General features: G+C 27.1%; 1 protein-coding gene across 1 annotated transcript in view; it reads left to right on the top strand.

Annotated features, from left to right (window-relative positions):
• Nucleotides 1–11,757: 11,757 nt before the first annotated feature.
• LOC125027864 (protein O-mannosyl-transferase TMTC2-like) overlaps nt 11,758–23,138 on the top strand; it is a 72,206-nt gene continuing 60,825 nt past the window's right edge. Inside the window, exons 1-5 of the mRNA XM_047616996.1 lie at nt 11,758–11,828; nt 12,165–12,342; nt 12,524–12,527; nt 12,731–13,095; nt 13,271–13,279. Of these exons, the coding sequence (XP_047472952.1) occupies nt 11,758–11,828; nt 12,165–12,342; nt 12,524–12,527; nt 12,731–13,095; nt 13,271–13,279 (627 nt within the window). The remainder of the gene's footprint in view (nt 11,829–12,164; nt 12,343–12,523; nt 12,528–12,730; nt 13,096–13,270; nt 13,280–23,138) is intronic.

Here is a 23,138-nt window from a genome sequence, read left to right as displayed (position 1 = left end):
GCATATCCAACATGTTGTTGGTTCGGGAATGTGGCCGCGTTAACGCTTGCCCCCTCATTTGCTTCAGACATTTTTACATTTTCAGTGTGGATGGGTTGACTCGGGATCGTGCCAGCCTGGGCATATCCAACATGTTGTTGTTGTTGGTTCGGGAATGTGGCCGCGTTAACGCTTGCCCCCTCATTTGTTTCAGAGATTTTTACATTTTCAGTGTGGACGGTTTGATTCGAGATCGTGCCAGCCTGGATATATCCAACATATTGTTGTTGTTGGCTCGGGAATGTGGTCGCGTTAACGCTTGCCCCCTCATTTGTTTCAGACATGTTTACATTTTCAGTGTGGATGGATCCCAATGTCACATCTTTATCTGTTGATGTTATAACCTTTTCTTTGTGGACGGTTTGATTCGAGATCGTGCCAGCCTGGGCATATCCAACATGTTGTTGTTGTTGGCTCGGGAATGTGGCCGCGTTAACGCTTGCCCCCTCATTTGTTTCAGACATGTTTACATTTTCTGTGTGGACGGGTTGACTCGGGATTGTGCCAGCCTGGATATATCCAACATATTGTTGTTGTTGTTGGCTCGGGAATGTGGTCGCGTTAACGCTTGCCCCCTCATTTGTTTCAGATATAGTTAGAACCGATTCCGATACATTATCAAGGCTTTTTGGTATCGGAGTAGGTGTCGAGTTATTGAATCGACTCAAAGTTGTAGTGGTATTATATGTCAATGTGGCAAATTCTGATTGACCACTTGTTACTGATTCCTCCATATTTTCTATCATTTGATATAGAGGTTTTTTTATATTTTCATATTTAGATTTTAATCTCTGTTCATCATCATCATTCATTTTTATATTAATAGAATATATCCATTTGGTCATACCTGATGTTGATTCTGTCGAGTATTGTTCCACCTGTTGTTGTTGTTCCATAGGCTCTACTGTATCGATGATCGTTGAAACATTTGATGGATCCTCTCTGAAGGGTTGTATTTCATTCCGAAATTTTCCAATTTCTATATTTGATGTTGATGCTATCGAATATTGTTGTTGTTGTTCCATAGATTCTACTGCACCGATAACCATTGGAATATTTATTGAATCCTCCTCTCTAAAAGGTTGTTTTATCATTATTTGTCCTTGTGTTTCAAGCGATACATTAGAATCCATTACCGATGGAAAAGATTGTTCTATTATATTGGGTTTGGGTTTCGGTATAAGAGAGGGTATTTTTAATATATAATCACTCATTACTTGATTATTATTGTCCCTATTTAAATATAAATAAGATCCATTATCAGAGAATTTATTTTTTATCTTCTCAAATATATTAATTATTTCATTCATTATATCATTAAAATATTTCCCATGTGTTGATATGATAGTATCTATTTTATGTTTTAGATGGACATTATTCCTTATAGATTCTTTCATAAATGATACACATAAATCGAATACCTCCATGTTATTCCATTTACTATTTAGAATATATTTGACAATTTCAATAAACATATCAACACATTCATTCCTATCGCTTATATTAGTATTGTTCATTTTATTTATTATTTCATCAACATATGAATCATAATTATTAATATCCCATACTTCATCATTACTAAAGGAATCCCGGCTTTGAGCTAATGTTGTAACAGTATTACCATATTGTGGGATCAATTCGGCATTGGTTAACTCATCAAAGCTACTATTAAACATATATTCATCTTTATTAATGATTCTATTTATTTTATTTAGAATATCACTTCCCCAAGTCATTTTTATATCTAAAATGGTATCGTATTGTTTCTCCCATGGTTTGTTATTTTTATAATTTTCTTTTATATCAACTTCACCAAAGAGGTATCGGTGTCTATCTTCTAATTTCTTTTTGATTTGATCATCGTTATCAAAAAATACGCTTTCCTCAAGAGATCTCAAGTATGTTTTTTCATTCCAAACAGTAATATATTCGTATAGATCATTAGAATTCATTTCACCATTATATGAAAATAATTCATAAATAGATTCAGGTGTTTTTTTCGTTAGTGGATTTTCGATTGGTAATGTCGAGATATTTGAAATCTTATTTACTATATCTTTTTTATTCCTAATTTGCGATTCACTAAAATAATCATCATTAGTAAAAAAGGGAAACATACCTAAGGTACTTGCTATATTTTCTATAATATCGGCATTGGCACGTTTAAATAATATATCATTATTATGCTCTATTATAGAAGCCAAGTATTGTAAATGATTAGTGACCAAGCAAGATATTTTACATGTCATATCCAAGAGACCGTAACCCCATTGATAGTAGAAAGAAAAGAGGTATGAGGATGAATATATCATCAATATCTCTCTTAGAGATGAAGCATACAAATAAACTGCAAGCGAAATAATATTAAAATTTGTTATAGCCATATTATTATAGACGGTTGAGATATTTTGAAGGCAACACCACAATTCTAAGAAAAATGAATGCAAATATATTCGAAACAAATTAAGCATACTATATTCGTTACAATATGGTGTATTTAAATTATATAAATTCGTATCTTTATCACAAGATTCTTCCACATGAGATAAATTGATCAAAGAACGTAATGATAAAAAGATATTAGATATAATATCAATATTCTTTTGTAGCGTATTATTATTCGTAAATATACATTGTAGTTTTTTTATTATATCATCAATATCGGTCGATATATCTGGTATATATTTTTGTTGAATCGATATCGAGATATCGTTTATCCTAGACTTAAGTTTTTCATCTTGTATAATAGTTTTACATTTTTTGAAAAAATCATCAAATTTTTCAATGTTAAAATTAGGACCCAAACTATCAGAAGAAAATAAATCATCAAAATTCAAAGAGTTGTTTGCAACAAATTTCATCAAATCTGTCTTATTAGATATATGTTTATTATCATATAAATATTCAATTGCATCTTTGATATATGAGGTGGCTAATTTCGTTAAATACCATATCTCATCGATAGATGGATCAACTAATAAAGGAGAAGAAATACCCTTGAGTTTATCTTTCAATGTCTGGTTATCGATGTATGATTTTAAACCGGAAAAATAAAATCCTGAAAGATTATGACATGTACCCGTCATTAGAAAATAGCTCGTCAACCTATCCTCGGATAAAACAGGAATTAATCCAGAATACATAGATCTTAACCCTCTTAATAATATCAATTTTTCAAATATTCGATGTAGTTCATATTTAGAGTTGATTGTCGATCCCGTGACTATGTCAATATTATCACGATCTCGAAATTGAGAAAATTTTGCACATATTTCTTTTGAATTACTATAGACATAATGAGTGATAATCTGAAAAGGAAATTGTATATTAATATCAGAAATATTATATTTTTCTAATAGGGGACGAAAACATTGAATATCGGTTCTGTTTAAAGGCGGTGTCCATCGTACTAAAGGATCAAAGTTAGAAAACATAAATTTGTTGTTAGAATCAAGTCTTGATAAACCTATCATTTTCAAATCTATCTCATCAATAACTTGTTGTGTTACTGTATTGTTAGAAGGTGAGTTATTCGAACCATGTATATATATTTTAAACACACCAAGATTAACGGTTTTTATATCTACGATATTTTCAATAATTTCGAAAGTTATTAATATCGTTATTATATAATCTATTGCTCCATCTGAATAAGTAAAGATATAATTATTATTATCAATGACTTTAAAAAATAATAAATTAGGATTATATAATAATGAATGTAAACATGGATGCGCATAATTAAAAGAATTTTTTATACGAATAATGATATGTTGCTTATCGCGCGCAAAGATTGCGCATCTCACTGGAATCACATCTTTGTTAAATTTATATATTTCTTGGTAATGTTGATTTAATATACAATTACATAGAAAAGAATATTTGGAATCATCATTAGTTATAAGGTCATTATTTATTGTCATCAATAGGGTGACACCTTTATTATTTAGAGACTGGTGATTCGTATATACCTCATTGATAATATCTAAAATATATTCATTTGTTATATTACAAGACATATGATATTTCATTATAATATAAAACAAGAAAATGCTCTTCCAAACAAATGATTTATTGATCATTTGAATTATATTGTTTAAAGTTATATCCGTATCATATAATTTACCATAGTGGTGTTTAATATAACAATCATCATCTAGATAATTGAATATATATCTGGCGATAGCGTTACTTGCTGAATTGCTTTGTTTATCATCATTCTTCATGGACTGGACAAGTAGGGGTGTTATTTTGTCAATATCGAATTTAACAAGACCGGGATTGATATAAGGATCAATATTAGTAAAAATATTATCAAAAGTAGTGGTATTATCCTCACTATCAATAACATATAACGAAACATATTTCTTTAAATTAAAAAACGATTTACATATTCTTTTATTCTGATCACTCCTAGAAGTTAAATTATAAATACTTGTTTCGCATTCACTCTGATCAATATCTGCTGCTTCTTCATTTGTATTTTGATCAAATATTCTTCTTTTTACAGGTGGTATTATCTCTACTTCTTCATTTTCTTTTAAATATACAATAATCGGTTGTGTATCTTGATCAATATTTTTTCTTTTTACAGACGTTTTTTTTTTAATTTGTTTTACTTGTGACTTATCCGCTTGTATATTTTGATCATCATTTTTTATTTTTACAGGTGGTATCTCTTCTTCTTTATTTTGTTTTAATTGTGACTTATTCGGCTGTAATTTTTGATCATCATTTCTTCCTTTTACAGGAGGTATTATCTCTACTTCTTCATTTTCTTTTAAATATACAATACTCGGTTGTGTATCTTGATCAATATTTTTTCTTTTTACAGACGTTTTTTTTTTAATTTGTTTTACTTGTGACTTATCCGCTTGTATATTTTGATCATCATTTTTTATTTTTACAGGTGGTATCTCTTCTTCTTTATTTTGTTTTAATTGTGACTTATTCGGCTGTAATTTTTGATCATCATTTCTTCCTTTTACAGGCTGTAATTTTTGATCATCATTTCTTCCTTTTACAGGCTGTAATTTTTGATCATCATTTCTTCCTTTTACAGGCTGTAATTTTTGATCATCATTTCTTCCTATTACAGGCTGTAATTTTTGATCATCATTTCTTCCTTTTACAGGCTGTAATTTTTGATCATCATTTCTTCCTTTTACAGAAAGTGTGCGTTTATGTTTTTGTTTTACTTGTGACTTTTTTGGCTGTAATTTTTTATCATTATTTCTTCTTTTTACAGATAATATGTGTTTATATTTTTGTTTTATTTTTTTCAGTAGCCTTTTTCTTTCTTTTTTCTCATTTTTTAGTCTTTTCATTCTTAGTTGTTCACTTTGATCAGGATCAATGATACTAGTAGTAGTAATTTGATCAATATTTGGTCTTGTTGCTAGTTTCTCTTCTAAATATTTACTTTGATTAATATCTACTTTTTCATTATCATCTAGTTTATTATCATCTTTTAAACAATCTTCCTTTCCATCTGCACCATTTATTATGTTTTCATCATCGCCACCCGTGGCTCCGACATCATTATGGCTTGTATCATTGTCATTATTTTTACTATTATCATCTATATCTGTTTCTTTTATATTTCTTACGCTTGCATCGTGACCAGTATCTGTTATTTCTTGCTCTGATGAGGATTCTTTCTTAATTTTTTCATGACTGGTATATTCGTGTTCCACTGGTATCTCTTTCTTTTCTTCTTTTTCCTCTGGTATTTCATGTGATCTTTTTTTTTTAGGTATATTTATACTATCAATATTACTCTGATCATTATTTGCTTCATTTTGTTCTGAAGGTTTTTTTCTCTTTTTTATTAATGATGAATTAGGTTCATTTGTAACGGAGTCGGTATCTGGCAGTATAAAATATTGCCCTGTGTCTACTATGTTAGTTGTTAAAGTTGTGTTATTATCACCAATGACGGAATCATCATCCTGTAATATTTCACTTTGCTTCTCATCCATTATATTAATTCTTATATCTAATTTTATACTTTATATCTATATAATATAACAATATATATATCTATTTTTATACTTTATATCTATATAATATAACAAAATATATATATCTAATTTTATACTTTATATCTATATAATATAACAAAATATATATATATATCTAATTTTATACTTTATATCTATATAATATAACAAAATATATATATACATATATGGGCTATAAATCATAAAAGAATAAATATTACATGGGTTATAAATCATATAGAAAATATACTATATTCTATACCCAACCGATAAATACCTAAAAAATAAAATTTATAATATTAATATATATATATATATAATAGAGTATGGCAGAAAATTCCAGATATCGCCTAATTGCTGGAGATATATTAGATCCAGATTATAAAAAACAGAATATTTGTATCTGTCAACAATGTAACTGTATAGCAATGAAAACCCACGGTCTATCTAAAAGCATATCCGACACGTTTGGTCCGTACACAAATTCCTATGCGCGTCGTAAAGCATTAACGAAAAATATGGCCACTCAGGAATCAAGAGGAACACCTGGAACTATTGAATTTTGTAAAGGTGTCCCTTGTGTGGCTAATCTCTTTGGTCAATTTATGTATGGTAAACCAGGCCAATATAATTATAATAATCATTATAATAGGGATGATCACATCGTGAATGGTATCAAAAACGACAGTTCAGAGTTACGTGAAAAATATTTTCAATCTTGTCTGACTGAATTATTCGAATTATTAACGACTACATATACCGAAGTAGATATGGTTCTATTTCCCTACAAGATAGGTTGCGGGTTGGCTGGTGGTGATTGGGGACGATATGAAAAAATGATAAGTCAATTTGCTGACAAATTTATTAAATTTAAAGAAACTAACCGTGTATTCATCGTTGAAAAAAAATAAGGAACATAAAGACTATTCCGTATACTCATCCGTTAATTTCTAACATATAGATTATAAACCCATATATACCACAAAGACTATTCTGTATATTCATCCGATAGTTCATAATCATACAGATTATGAATCGCTATGTTGTGATAATAGATGAGTGATTATATATATATATATATATATATATATATATATATATATATATATATATATATATTATATATATATATAACACAAGAAGGTTAATTATATGAAATAAAACAATATCTATTTGATTGTCTTTTAATATCAAATATTGAGTTACAAGAAGGTATTGGCTTTAAAGATATCATTGATAAAGATGCTTGGTGTACGTATATGATTCAAACTTATTAACTGTGGTATTGGAAAAAGATGTCACTATAGTTGATAATGTCAATACCAAGCAACTTACTTTTTATATCTGATAATCTTTTAATTGCATCAGTTGTATTGTTAAGCTTATCTGATCTTGAGGTATTCTGCTTACAGGGGTTGTTTAAAGAAGCAGAATATTCAACTGGTGGAACTTTAGAAAAGGATGAGGCATAGTCAAGAGTAGGAATATGATATATATATATATATATATATATATATATATATATATATATATATATATACATATATATTTAACAATTACATTATATAATAATATACAAATATATAAAACCAAATGATTGAATTGTTATTATATAGATTTTAAAAAAATGATCTGCATTATATAGTGAAGAGTCCCAAAATACGTCTAGTAATTTTTCTTTACATGTTCCTCGAGTTTTATCAATCCATGTTTGATAGAGTTACAATGTTGGTTGATTATTTTTATAGTATCGTTCAGTTGATTAGTGTTAAAGTCCACCACTCCTAATATTCCAAGCATATTCGCTAGAGTTGATTGAATGTGTTCTTTTATATTTTTATCTAATAAAATCGTAGATGTGTCTGGAACTTGTTCACTGATATCTAAATTGTATATACGCTCATGATCGTCCTCAGAATCACTATCTGCATTAGAAGTATAATTGACACCAGTGTTTGAAGTAGATGGTTGAGGGTTAATTGTTTCATCATCTTCATCTTGATGAGAATTACTTGTTTCATCATTTTCATCTTGATAATTTATAGATTCGGCCGTATCATAATCGACATCACGTTGCCTCTTTTGGACATTAGTAGGCCATGTTAATTTTCTTTTTGAAGAGCTCATGATGGTATATTATATATCTTCTACTAACAAGTTATTTGTTCTTTATGATATGGTTTCATTAATTTGTGATATTTTCTAGATAAAAATATATACATACATAATACATCTTTCCACACTTAGACATGTATCTCGAAAAAAAAAATAATATTTTAAAATATTCATAAAGACATATTATGTTTTGAAACATATTTATAATATTCATAAACATTGTTGATCTTTTTATATAAATATATAATCATATATATAATATATATATTAACATGATATATTAAACATCAAAGTTTACAAGTGCCGTTAACAACTTTTTACATAAAATTGTAATAAATATACTTCTCTCAACATTTTTTGATCTTCTTTCTTCTTGTTTTTCGTAACTTTCCAGTTGTTTATCTTGTGTTACAATAGTCTCAATATCTTTTATTTTATTTTGTTCAATTAATAATTCTATATTTTCTATTTTCATTATCATATTTTCAAGAATTTCAGTATTTTTGCTATAATTCCTTTGATTATATTCGTGATGCGAATTATGTATCTGACACAATGCTATTTCCCAAAAATTACAAGGTAAAGAATTTGAAGAATTTTTAAGAAGAGACGGTTTAAACAAGGGCAAACTTCTCCAGAACCACGGTGAGCGATTGTTATCAATCATATTTTTATTTGTTACTGAAGATGATAAAACACCATTCTCGCTAGAGAGGTGATATCGTACATCCCATTCTTCTAGTGAAGCGAGCCCCGAGCTGCTTGAATTATTCTGGTATACTATTTTTAGATTATATAAGGGATGTACTATATATGGATTGTTTTTAAATGGGCCATCAATTAATATGTTGACATCGAAACCATTTGCATTAATATTATTATGTTTGGAAGTGTTATTGCTGCTACATGAGGCATGAGTTGTTTTATGGTTAGCATTTACAATAGTAGCAAAACCATCGTCGAATATCTCTTGTATAGTTGTTTTCAAATGTATTATATTTTCTATAGCTTTAATTTTTAATCGTATAATTGATCCGCTCTTGCTTTCTATCTTGGTTATAGGATGAATGGTATTGGGTGGAACAATTAATGCCATTTTGAAAAGACAATTTTCAGAAAGATAATCCCTGATTGGAAGCTGATGAACCATTCTTTTGGTGTAAGGCCAGGAATAAAAATATTCATCCATCCATTTAGTGTCAAACAAAAATACCGGTATACATTCTAAGAGTTCCATTGTATTGACATATATTTCCATTGTCTGAGTCTCATCGTTTTGTGATTTATGCGAAGACGAAAACAATTCATAAATATTCAAAAATAACTTGGCGACACAGGTATATGTATTCAATATATTTTCCAATTCTAACCACGTGTCTTGCATAGAATATACGGATGGTAATTCGTAAACAGATGTTGCTCTATCGTACCAAGTTGTATTAATATCTCTTGCACATTTTAAATGGGCCTTTATATGGAGACTAATATGAAACACGTCTTTTAGGGGGATGATATATTTCGAGATAATATTTTCAATAATAGTGTTTACGAGGTTTATGGGATAATCTGCAAATTCACTCATCCAAATACTATGGAATGATTGAATAGAATACCCGGTCTGTTCGTATTCTTTTACCCAGGGGTCATTTTCATCATTTTTATCGGGTGGATTCCCTATGATATTTTTTAGGGGTCTCTTTCTCCTAGTGATTGGGAGTGTAGAGGAAATAGTTTCAACTGAAAGCGGTATTTCATCATCAATTATATATAAATATCCACCATTGGTAACATTTCTAATTGTATCACTGTCATTACTAGGACCGGTTGAATATTTTTTTTGAACATTATCTAAAATATAATCGGAGAACCTTGATTCTCTATCGTAATTTATCAATTCGGTTTCCAGTTGAATTATTATTTCTCTAAAGCGTTGATGATCAACCTCTATTTTCTTTTCTTTGATAATATTTTCTAGTGATTTTACTATTTCGTTAATAGACATAGGTTCTACTCGACCATATTCCTGTAACTGTTTTTTACCCTCAGTAATATTTGTTTCCAATACTAGTAATAGTTCTGATATCAACATGTATATAATTTCAGCAATCTTGTTATGATGAAAGGTAATGTTTACTATTAACCGAGCAATGTACGCATCCTTAAAGACCTGTAACAGATCTCCTATTCGCCAAGTATCCATATTTATTTCGGCAGGAACATAGAGTCCTAAATTTTTATTTTCCGTATCCTTTTCACTATCACTGATTTTGGTCAGTCTTTCATTGAATTCATTCTTATTTTCTACGCTTTGTTCATCACCCCAGTTACCCCTCTCTGCTTCCTCCAAAAGATATATCGATATATTTTTTATGGCTTCTTCAAAAGCTGTAATACTATTTTCTTTGGCGTTAAGTAATTCCAAGTTTAGAATTTTTATTTTATTCGATATACTTTTATGATTTTCCATTATTTATAAAGTATATATATTTGGTTATATATATATATATATATTTGGTTGATATAAATTTAGTCATATAAATGTAATATTAAAGTAGAATAATTCATAATAATATTTGTAACATAAAATACTTTCACCAATAATTATTTTTTTATATCTTATATATTTTCTTTTATCATGAAAGTCGACAGTATATTTTCATTTATATTTATATGGCTTTCAGCTATTCTATTGTTAGTAATATTATTGTATATAATTTTATTACCAAATTATACAAATAAAAGAAAAGATAATCTGAAAAATAATGCTTTATTATCAGACCATAATATAGTAACATCAAAAAAATATAATGGTAAAGATGAGCATATGTTGCATGACAAAATCCAAAATACGAATATTTTTACTCGTAAGGTTGATTCACCCCAACTTGATAATTTTATAGATCAAGAAATTGCATGCATCGTTAAAGATATAAATGACGATAAACATGCAAGTGATATCGCTTCAAGAATTAGAAAGAGAATAAATCGTGATATTAATGACTATAAAGATGATGATGATGATAATGATGGGAGTAAAATCATGGTTGAATATGAAAATAACAATTCTTCCTCTGTGATTACTCTTTTGTCTATTAAACAAATACAAATACGTTTATCGGAGAAGGGAGAAAATAAGGAAATAGTATCATTATCGGCTCTATATTTTACTAGAGCGAATTTATTACAAGGTAGACTTCCAGTTGAAGTTAGAATAACGTTTTATAGAAAGAATTATGAGGAGAGACCTCTCGGTTACATGGATACAACTATCCAATCCTTGGGAAAACCTATTATATTGAAAGAAATATCTAAATATCTTATATATGGTGAAACTTATAGAATATGTATTCAATCAAAACAAGCTATTTTTTATGATGATTTCGTTTATATACACAGTCCTTTTCCTGAAATGGTCCCTATATTGATTTGTCAAGATGCAGTTCTTCTCAAGTGTAATAAAAATCAAACAAATCTCTATAAAACAGTAGAATATAGTCCCGATCTCTTTAGTTCTAAATATCTAAATAAATTTCCCCATTTACTTCCAATTATCAATATAAAAGCTACTCAGTTTAGTCATTTGGAACCTATCCCCGGTAAGATGTCAGGACATTGTCTTTTGTATGCAGAGGATCCTATTCGTTTTGACGGTTCACTCGCCATATCGGACAAGTCAGACAATATTGTAAATGCTGAATTAACATTAATAAAAAACTTGTCCAATCCTATAGAGTATTATATTTTATTAAGACGAGTATCGTCACTCAATCATTCATATTCAAATATAAAAGGATGGATTATTGATTATAAATCAAAGGATGGAGCTGAGTATAAGCAGATATTTTCAGTAACAACATGTATCGAAAAGTATTATCCTGATTCAAATATAGAAATCAGACCCAGAGAAAGATTACGAGATATAACACCAGAAAATATCGTTATGGTATGGAATACCGATGACAAAATTGGTATAGAATTAAATATAAACAATATACCATTCTCGAACAGAAAAATGAACGAGATCGCCATTCCAAAAGATGCTTCATTTTTTCAAAGAAACCCTTACATAGTATTAGATAAAGAGACTGGAGAATGTGTTATGGTAACACTCGATTTCGATCATGTTCCTCTAAATCCGAGATGGGCTTCGAATCCGTGTCATTTTAATTCTCGGGACAACTTGCTGGTAATTAATCCGCAAAGAAAACATCATCTAAGTCCTTTTGTTTCTAATATATTATTATATAAGGGAAAACCCGGAGGTGATTCCTTTACTAGTCAACAGGGAAAACCTCATTATTCCTCCGTTATTGTTGATAGGGGAAAAGATTTACCCTCATTATCTTTGCCTATGGTATCGTTACCAGGAGAGCAAATTTTTTGTGTTCATATTCAGCATAATGAACCAAAGAATGATAATATTCGTTATTCGTTAATCGAGAATTTTTCACGATCATTACCTCTCGAAACTCCACTTGATAACTCATCAAAATATATTTGTAAAATATATACAAGAATACCTTCTTCAGAAATAGCTACGATAATAACGACTAATAAAACATATGCTAATATAGGTACAATCGATACAACTGGGTTAGACAACCCCTATATTGATCTTGCTAAAATTATAAATGGTAACGATAAAGAGATCAAGACATGTACAATATTTGCAATAGGGTTCATGAAGTCTGATGGGACCTCAATTTCTAATACTATTGTACAAGCAATTCGGTCATCGTTACCGAGCATTATTTCTGTAACTGATACAAGCGGTGTTGAAGTTGTTCGATCTAAAGACATCATTATTAACAATATGGGTATATTGATTCTTTTAAAAAATGTACACATTGACGGTTCATCTCAACGATGGATATCTTCTACACCATTTGGACTAGGACCGTGCAAGACGAGCGGACGATGCGGTATTCTGGGGAATTGGGTACCCCTCTATACTGTTGATCATGTATTAAAAATATGTAAAGTGTTTCCATATAGATCTGCTGACAATGTTATAATTAAAGGCTTTACTGTATATTTATCCAATACCTGTACAACTGGACGTAGTGTGTCAGCGTCAAATATATTGGAGGTTATTGCTTTATATCTTTCTCCAGAAATACAAGGTAAAAGAATCATCTTAAATGCTATTACCGTAAAATGTGAAAATACTCATGCGCGTAATGGTGATGATGATGATGACAACAATATTAATTCAAAAAAGACAAAAATCTTCTCGATACCACCAAAAGAGAATATTGGGAATGGAGCTGAAGGTGCAACTTCAATAATAATTCTCGATAGAGTAATATATGCTTTAATGGCAATGGTAACAACGAATAGAAATATAGAAAAACAATATTTTGCCAAATACGGTCTCTTCTCACCTGGATCCGCTACTCTAAATGAACAATTTGTAAGGAAACATAAAAATATAATAAACTTTAGAAATAGATTATAAAAAAAATATATATTTTTCAAATTTAATAATAATAATAAAAAGAAGAAAATATATCAACTAAAAAGGATAAATAAAATCATATTTTATATATATATATATATTAAAACTGATTTATTTATATATTGGTCTACATGTATATATATATATATAATACTATAATTGTAAAGGTAATAAATATGAAATGACAATATAAATATTGTGATTTTATTACATCTTGTATAACAGGATTCCGAATAAGAGTATGGCTAATAGGTCGCTACATACACCAATATAAGAAATAAAATTCAGTTCATTATAAGGCTCAAAAACGATAATTTTAAGGAAAACAAGTGCAATAACCACTAACAATATAAGGATGATACCAACTAGAATATAAGGTAATCTTCTGGGCTTGGTTGAGTTCTCATTGCACATATATGTTGTATCAGCTTTCATTCTTTCGCTTCCTCTTTGATATTCCCCTTCTTTGGTTGATAGTGGCATGTTTCTCATTTTTTAAAAAATGTTTCTTAATTTTACAGAGATATTGTCATTACAGATGTCTACCCAAAATACCTCAAAATTAAAACGATGTATTGGTAGATGTAGTAATAAAGATTTTTATTTATATACCAATAAGGAAAGTAAATATTTTTAGCATCTTTATAATCTTCAGATGAGTTTATATATTACATAAAATGTCTTTTATTTCTTTAAAATTGGTAAATAATCTCTATAATCAAAGACATCGTTCCTTGCTTTATAATCATTTTATATCTTTACCGTCCAATACCGATACGACCGGTAGTAACTTTATTTTATTTCATCCGACGCAAACCGGTACGACTGTAAAGAGTAACAATGATAACAATGAAGATGAAACGTCGTATGATATTTTAGCCATTGACCCACTATGTTCATCTGATATGTTATATATAAAGGTCAGTATATTTGATTTTATGTTTATAAATCAAGAGTTCCTGGCAATATTAACAAATACGGCACGGTGTTTGAATACCAAAAAAATAAATTTTATTGAGAAGTGTACCACTCCGACATTGCAATCATTAGATACGAAAACTTTTAGGTTATCACTCAAGTCATTTTCAGAATTGATAAGAGATCATATATTTGGACAATGTTTAGATAGAAAGAAATTAATAAAAGTTCTTTTTGAAATACCACAACTCGCATTATCTACAAGTGACATTGAGCAAAGCTTTTTTGCTCTTGATAATTTTTCAAATTGTATTCTTTTTTTATTATATACTCATCTAATTTTGGAGTGTACGGGATCCTCTATAAGGTTTCGAATCGAGGATATATACACGAACGAATTTATTAACATCAAGAGAAAATGTCATGTATCAACAACCTCTGACCGGATCAAAGCACAAGATACACGACATCATCAACAGTTTCCTTTTATATCAGATCAATTTTGGGATACTGGAAACAATTTTGATAAAATAATCGAATATATTATTAATCCTGTCATAAAGCCACCAAAGGAGAAACTAAACAATAATAATAAGAAGATAAATAATTCTTTATTTAATATCATAGAATCGGTTAGAAGCTCAAATCCTGATAAAAATTATATTGACAATGATGTTTTATATAATACTATATCTATCTCTACAAGTAAATATAATAACAAGGAAAATATGATTTTAAATATAAGAAAAGAGGCTCGATTAGTAAACAGTAATAAACAGTTATTATTTCCCGTCCATGGGAGACAAAAGAATAGTTTATATTTTTTGAATATTTCTCAAGAAGCCAAAGTTTTATTATTGTTACCCTATTTCTTTTCTGATAATGAAACATCCTGTTTATTTGGGGATTCCATTTTAAAAGATAAAAGACAGTGTACTTTTGTTTTAGCAGACTTTTTACCAGTTCATTGATAATGGAAACCGAGTTAGTTATTAGAAATATATATATCTCAAATCATATTGATGAACTTAAAGAATTAGTAAAGGAGATATTAATTTATAATTCTAAAATTATTATAAATACCTTGAATAATATACTTGATTATTATAAGAGATCACAATCACCTCAGTTACCTTATATTGAAAGTCAAAATAATCTGATCATGGAAAAAATTCAAAACATAATTCAATCTTCATTAAAAATAGAAAATAATGAATGGCAAACGATTAAAAACAAACTATCTAGTGATATATACCCGATACGATATGAGCAAACTATGAACATTTTCACTTTGGATCAAACATTTTCACGGTTACCAGAAATTATTAAAATTCTAATGAAATTTATTAATATTAGTGATAATTTTTTACATTTTGTATCAAACATTAATACAATTTATTAACATTAATATAATTTAATAATATTAATATCTAAATATCAATAAAGATATTTGTCTAAATAATATTATTATAAAATATTTCAAAAAATCCACTCACCATGGGGATCAAAAATTTATTATATATATATAGATATTATTTATGGTATGTGATCAGTCACGATAACTATACCAAGAGATATATATATATTAAAATATGAACAACCGCCATAGAATAATATATATCTTGCTCTGGGCAAGTATAGTTAGTGTATATGGCAATAATGTAACTAAAAATGATTCCCTTGATATTGACATATCAACGGATTATTTCAATGACAATATACAACAACGCGAAATTGGTATAAATAATGATAGTGATGTATTTCATGTATTAGTGGATAATTTATATAATCCAGTCTTGAGTATATTTGACGGTGAAGAGGGAACGATAACAGTACCTTTCAATACGCCAGTATCTTTTTATTGTGCAGTATGTATAAAAAGGGAGTCACTATCGACTATTGATATCCATGATTATACTATATATATAGATCCGTTGGAGAAGGTGAAAGGATATATGAATCGGTTGATAATTAATACAGACAAATATATGTGTTTAGTAAAATTGTTTTCGATTCCAAGTGGTATACAACATTATACATCATATCGGATGATATGTAAAATTTATGAATCTTCTATTAATAATATGAGATATATACAAAACTATATCGATAGTCAAGATAATGTTAATTATATTTATAATGATTTATATCAAGTTCCAAAAGATGTTAAAAGTTTAGTATGTAAAAAAAAAGAAAAGGTGACAGATAACAAAAAACATATATATTTTTGGGGAAAAATGGTTGAGACTAATGAACATTGCCAAGAAATTATAACGAATGATAGCTTCCCCAAGGAAAAGGTCTCAAATCAATTTACAATTACTACAAAATACAAGATTATACCGATTATAGAAAATAGTATGTATCTATCGAATCTAAATCAAGTATTAGCAACCAATATTAATGAATATGTATTTAGTAATAAAATTATTTGTATCAGCTATACTTATATAACAAATAATAGGAAAAAGAATACTGTAAGGGCAACTGTCTGGAATCTCGATAAAAATACACCAAATATAATATCGATCCCTATACAGGCCAATAGTTCATGTATTTATCCACTAATGAGGTTTCCTGTAAAGAGTCCCTCAAAATATATTAAAATTGATGAATTTAACAAAATTGATGAGTTTAAAATCGATACTCAGACATGTACTTATATTCTAACGATAATTGGATATTGTCTTACTGTGATCTTAGTTATCGTTATTTTTATATGTTTTATCATAAATGGAAATGCCCTTGACAATTTACGTCGCAAGAGAAGAGAACAAATTAGTAATTATAATCAAGAATTTGAACCCATACGAAAACAAATAAGTAAGAATACATATAAGGATTGGAACCCATATTGAAATAAATAAGGAAGAAAGATATTAATTAGATATGACACTTTGGTAAATATTTTATATATTTATATATATATATATTATATTTATTATTATTTTTATTTTTATACCTTTATTCAATTTTTAAAAAAATGGAAATATCATATATTATATATAAATCATTGGAAAACTGTTGTATAAATTCAGAAAATTATGAATAAAACTATAAAAAAATAGATATGTCTTTTAATCTATATATATATTTACATAATAGTGATTACGAAATTTATTATCGAAAAACAATATTTGAAACATTGTTTATTTATTTGATTCTCAAATCGAAATAAATTTGAGTACAGATTTCTAAAAAAAAATTAAAAAAGCGTCTTTTTCTATTTTTCTGTTTTGAAAAATGGATTTGAGTACAGATTTCTAAAAAAAAATTAAAAAAGCGTCTTTTTCTATTTTTCTGTTTTGAAAAATGGATTTGAGTACAGATTTCTAAAAAAAAATTGAAAAAGCGTCTTTTTATGTTTTTTTAAAAGCTCGAAGGCAAAAACAGTGAATTCAAAAAAACAGTAAATTCAAAAAAACAAATCTTGTTTTGAAAAAATGGATTTGAGTACAGATTTCTAAAAAAAAATTAAAAAAGCGTCTTTTTGTATTTTTCTGTTTTGAAAAATGAATTTGAGTACAGATTTCTATTTTTTTTTGAAAAAGCGTCTTTTTATGTTTTTTTAAAAGTTCGAAGGCAAAAACAGTGAATTCAAAAAAACAGATCAAGTGAAAAAAAAATAATTCATGTATTCAAAAAATAGTTTAAGTGAAGAAAATGGTAAAATGCAAACACATTTCAAATTAAAAAAACAGTTCAAGTAAATTAAATATTCCAAAAAGCTCAAAGGCAAAAACAGTGAATTCAAAAAAACAAATCTTTGTTTTGAAAAAATGGATTTGAGTACAGATTTCTAAATAAAAATTAAAAAAGCGTCTTTTTCTATTTTTCTGTTTCGAAAAATGGATTTGAGTACAGATTTCTAAAAAAAAATTAAAAAAGCGTCTTTTTCTATTTTTCTGTTTTGAAAAATGGATTTGATTGAGTACAGATTTCTAAAAAAAAATTGAAAAAGCGTCTTTTTCTATTTTTCTGTTTTGAAAAATGGATTTGAGTACAGATTTCTAAAAAAAAATTGAAAAAGCGTCTTTTTATGTTTTTTTAAAAGCTCGAAGGCAAAAACAGTGAATTCAAAAAAACAGTAAATTCAAAAAAACAAATCTTGTTTTGAAAAAATGGATTTGAGTACAGATTTCTAAAAAAAAATTAAAAAAGCGTCTTTTTGTATTTTTCTGTTTTGAAAAATGAATTTGAGTACAGATTTCTATTTTTTTTTGAAAAAGCGTCTTTTTATGTTTTTTTAAAAGTTCGAAGGCAAAAACAGTGAATTCAAAAAAACAGATCAAGTGAAAAAAAAATAATTCATGTATTCAAAAAATAGTTTAAGTGAAGAAAATGGTAAAATGCAAACACATTTCAAATTAAAAAAACAGTTCAAGTAAATTAAATATTCCAAAAAGCTCAAAGGCAAAAACAGTGAATTCAAAAAAACAAATCTTTGTTTTGAAAAAATGGATTTGAGTACAGATTTCTAAATAAAAATTAAAAAAGCGTCTTTTTCTATTTTTCTGTTTCGAAAAATGGATTTGAGTACAGATTTCTAAAAAAAAATTAAAAAAGCGTCTTTTTCTATTTTTCTGTTTTGAAAAATGGATTTGAGTACAGATTTCTAAAAAAAAATTGAAAAAGCGTCTTTTTCTATTTTTCTGTTTTGAAAAATGGATTTGAGTACAGATTTCTAAAAAAAAATTGAAAAAGCGTCTTTTTATGTTTTTTTAAAAGCTCGAAGGCAAAAACAGTGAATTCAAAAAAACAGTAAATTCAAAAAAACAAATCTTGTTTTGAAAAAATGGATTTGAGTACAGATTTCTAAAAAAAAATTAAAAAAGCGTCTTTTTGTATTTTTCTGTTTTGAAAAATGAATTTGAGTACAGATTTCTATTTTTTTTTGAAAAAGCGTCTTTTTATGTTTTTTTAAAAGTTCGAAGGCAAAAACAGTGAATTCAAAAAAACAGATCAAGTGAAAAAAAAATAATTCATGTATTCAAAAAATAGTTTAAGTGAAGAAAATGGTAAAATGCAAACACATTTCAAATTAAAAAAACAGTTCAAGTAAATTAAATATTCCAAAAAGCTCAAAGGCAAAAACAGTGAATTCAAAAAAACAAATCTTTGTTTTGAAAAAATGGATTTGAGTACAGATTTCTAAATAAAAATTAAAAAAGCGTCTTTTTCTATTTTTCTGTTTCGAAAAATGGATTTGAGTACAGATTTCTAAAAAAAAATTAAAAAAGCGTCTTTTTCTATTTTTCTGTTTTGAAAAATGGATTTGAGTACAGATTTCTAAAAAAAAATTGAAAAAGCGTCTTTTTCTATTTTTCTGTTTTGAAAAATGGATTTGAGTACAGATTTCTAAAAAAAAATTGAAAAAGCGTCTTTTTATGTTTTTTTAAAAGCTCGAAGGCAAAAACAGTGAATTCAAAAAAACAGTAAATTCAAAAAAACAAATCTTGTTTTGAAAAAATGGATTTGAGTACAGATTTCTAAAAAAAAATTAAAAAAGCGTCTTTTTGTATTTTTCTGTTTTGAAAAATGAATTTGAGTACAGATTTCTATTTTTTTTTGAAAAAGCGTCTTTTTATGTTTTTTTAAAAGTTCGAAGGCAAAAACAGTGAATTCAAAAAAACAGATCAAGTGAAAAAAAAATAATTCATGTATTCAAAAAATAGTTTAAGTGAAGAAAATGGTAAAATGCAAACACATTTCAAATTAAAAAAACAGTTCAAGTAAATTAAATATTCCAAAAAGCTCAAAGGCAAAAACAGTGAATTCAAAAAAACAAATCTTTGTTTTGAAAAAATGGATTTGAGTACAGATTTCTAAATAAAAATTAAAAAAGCGTCTTTTTCTATTTTTCTGTTTCGAAAAATGGATTTGAGTACAGATTTCTAAAAAAAAATTAAAAAAGCGTCTTTTTCTATTTTTCTGTTTTGAAAAATGGATTTGAGTACAGATTTCTAAAAAAAAATTGAAAAAGCGTCTTTTTCTATTTTTCTGTTTTGAAAAATGGATTTGAGTACAGATTTCTAAAAAAAAATTGAAAAAGCGTCTTTTTATGTTTTTTTAAAAGCTCGAAGGCAAAAACAGTGAATTCAAAAAAACAGTAAATTCAAAAAAACAAATCTTGTTTTGAAAAAATGGATTTGAGTACAGATTTCTAAAAAAAAATTAAAAAAGCGTCTTTTTGTATTTTTCTGTTTTGAAAAATGAATTTGAGTACAGATTTCTATTTTTTTTTGAAAAAGCGTCTTTTTATGTTTTTTTAAAAGTTCGAAGGCAAAAACAGTGAATTCAAAAAAACAGATCAAGTGAAAAAAAAATAATTCATGTATTCAAAAAATAGTTTAAGTGAAGAAAATGGTAAAATGCAAACACATTTCAAATTAAAAAAACAGTTCAAGTAAATTAAATATTCCAAAAAGCTCAAAGGCAAAAACAGTGAATTCAAAAAAACAAATCTTTGTTTTGAAAAAATGGATTTGAGTACAGATTTCTAAATAAAAATTAAAAAAGCGTCTTTTTCTATTTTTCTGTTTCGAAAAATGGATTTGAGTACAGATTTCTAAAAAAAAATTAAAAAAGCGTCTTTTTCTATTTTTCTGTTTTGAAAAATGGATTTGAGTACAGATTTCTAAAAAAAAATTGAAAAAGCGTCTTTTTCTATTTTTCTGTTTTGAAAAATGGATTTGAGTACAGATTTCTAAAAAAAAATTGAAAAAGCGTCTTTTTATGTTTTTTTAAAAGCTCGAAGGCAAAAACAGTGAATTCAAAAAAACAGTAAATTCAAAAAAACAAATCTTGTTTTGAAAAAATGGATTTGAGTACAGATTTCTAAAAAAAAATTAAAAAAGCGTCTTTTTGTATTTTTCTGTTTTGAAAAATGAATTTGAGTACAGATTTCTATTTTTTTTTGAAAAAGCGTCTTTTTATGTTTTTTTAAAAGTTCGAAGGCAAAAACAGTGAATTCAAAAAAACAGATCAAGTGAAAAAAAAATAATTCATGTATTCAAAAAATAGTTTAAGTGAAGAAAATGGTAAAATGCAAACACATTTCAAATTAAAAAAACAGTTCAAGTAAATTAAATATTCCAAAAAGCTCAAAGGCAAAAACAGTGAATTCAAAAAAACAAATCTTTGTTTTGAAAAAATGGATTTGAGTACAGATTTCTAAATAAAAATTAAAAAAGCGTCTTTTTCTATTTTTCTGTTTCGAAAAATGGATTTGAGTACAGATTTCTAAAAAAAAATTAAAAAAGCGTCTTTTTCTATTTTTCTGTTTTGAAAAATGGATTTGAGTACAGATTTCTAAAAAAAAATTAAAAAAGCGTCTTTTTCTATTTTTCTGTTTTGAAAAATGGATTTGAGTACAGATTTCTAAAAAAAAATTGAAAAAGCGTCTTTTTATGTTTTTTTAAAAGCTCGAAGGCAAAAACAGTGAATTCAAAAAAACAGTAAATTCAAAAAAACAAATCTTGTTTTGAAAAAATGGATTTGAGTACAGATTTCTAAAAAAAAATTAAAAAAGCGTCTTTTTGTATTTTTTAAAAGCTCGAAAGCAAAAACAGTGATTTTATATTTTTTTTATTCTGTTGCGAGATTTGTGAAAAAAAAATCATAAATATCTGTAGATTTATATTAAAAAAATATAAATGTCTTCATTTGTAAATTTTGTTAAAAAAGAGATAATTCTGATAATTATGTTATAAATAAAATATATAAATTTTATTTTTTATTTTTAAACATACATATATACAAAATAAACTCACTGGTATTAAGTCATTTGACTTTCCTTTTTTTTTAAATTTTACCTGATATTTATTCGTCTGATTATTTACAATTCTAATTTTCGTTTTATACCTCTTTTATTTTGACGAAGTTTTAATGTTACAGAACATCTTTTAGATTCTAGTTTGTTCAGATATTTATTGATCTTCTTTCTTTTCTGTACTATATCATTGCAAGTTGTTTGATATTTTTTAAATAGTATATCAAAATTGTCCTCTTTCTTATCATTCGCACTGGAATGTCTCATTATCCCTGCTCTATATTTAGGTATAAACATTGACGAAACATATTGTATAGGATAACAATTAAAAGTGGAATCGCATTTTTATAACAATGATTAGCATCGATAGATAATTTTGTATTATTATTATCATTACATATTATAAGTTTAATTTTTGATGGAGCTAGTGATCGTATGGCTCGTTTATATCCTTCATCACCTAAACAATTATTCATATCTTGTATCATATCTTTTGGAATATAATTTATAGATTCCCCATATTCGTTATATAAACTAGACATTACATTGATAGCGGTATAACTGTCTTTCTCGTTTAATAATTTTCCATTATTCGTCTTTTTCTTTTTAAAAGATGACACATGTTTTCCCACCGCCACCAGACTAAACGATCCTTTATTTTTTAAAATCTCCATCCAATGTTTACGATCGAGAAATATATCCATAATATCCAAATTAAATACGTCAACCAAAGACTCTATAGGTTGCAAATGCTTTTTATTTAGTTTGATTTGTATAATAGGTCTAATAATATGTTTCGCTCTAATAATATTAGAATCCCCAAAATTAATATGGT

The sequence above is a fragment of the Penaeus chinensis genome, chromosome 8, assembly GCF_019202785.1.
Source record: "Penaeus chinensis breed Huanghai No. 1 chromosome 8, ASM1920278v2, whole genome shotgun sequence".
NCBI lineage: Eukaryota > Metazoa > Arthropoda > Malacostraca > Decapoda > Penaeidae > Penaeus > Penaeus chinensis.
This window is presented reverse-complemented; position numbering and strand designations above follow the sequence as displayed.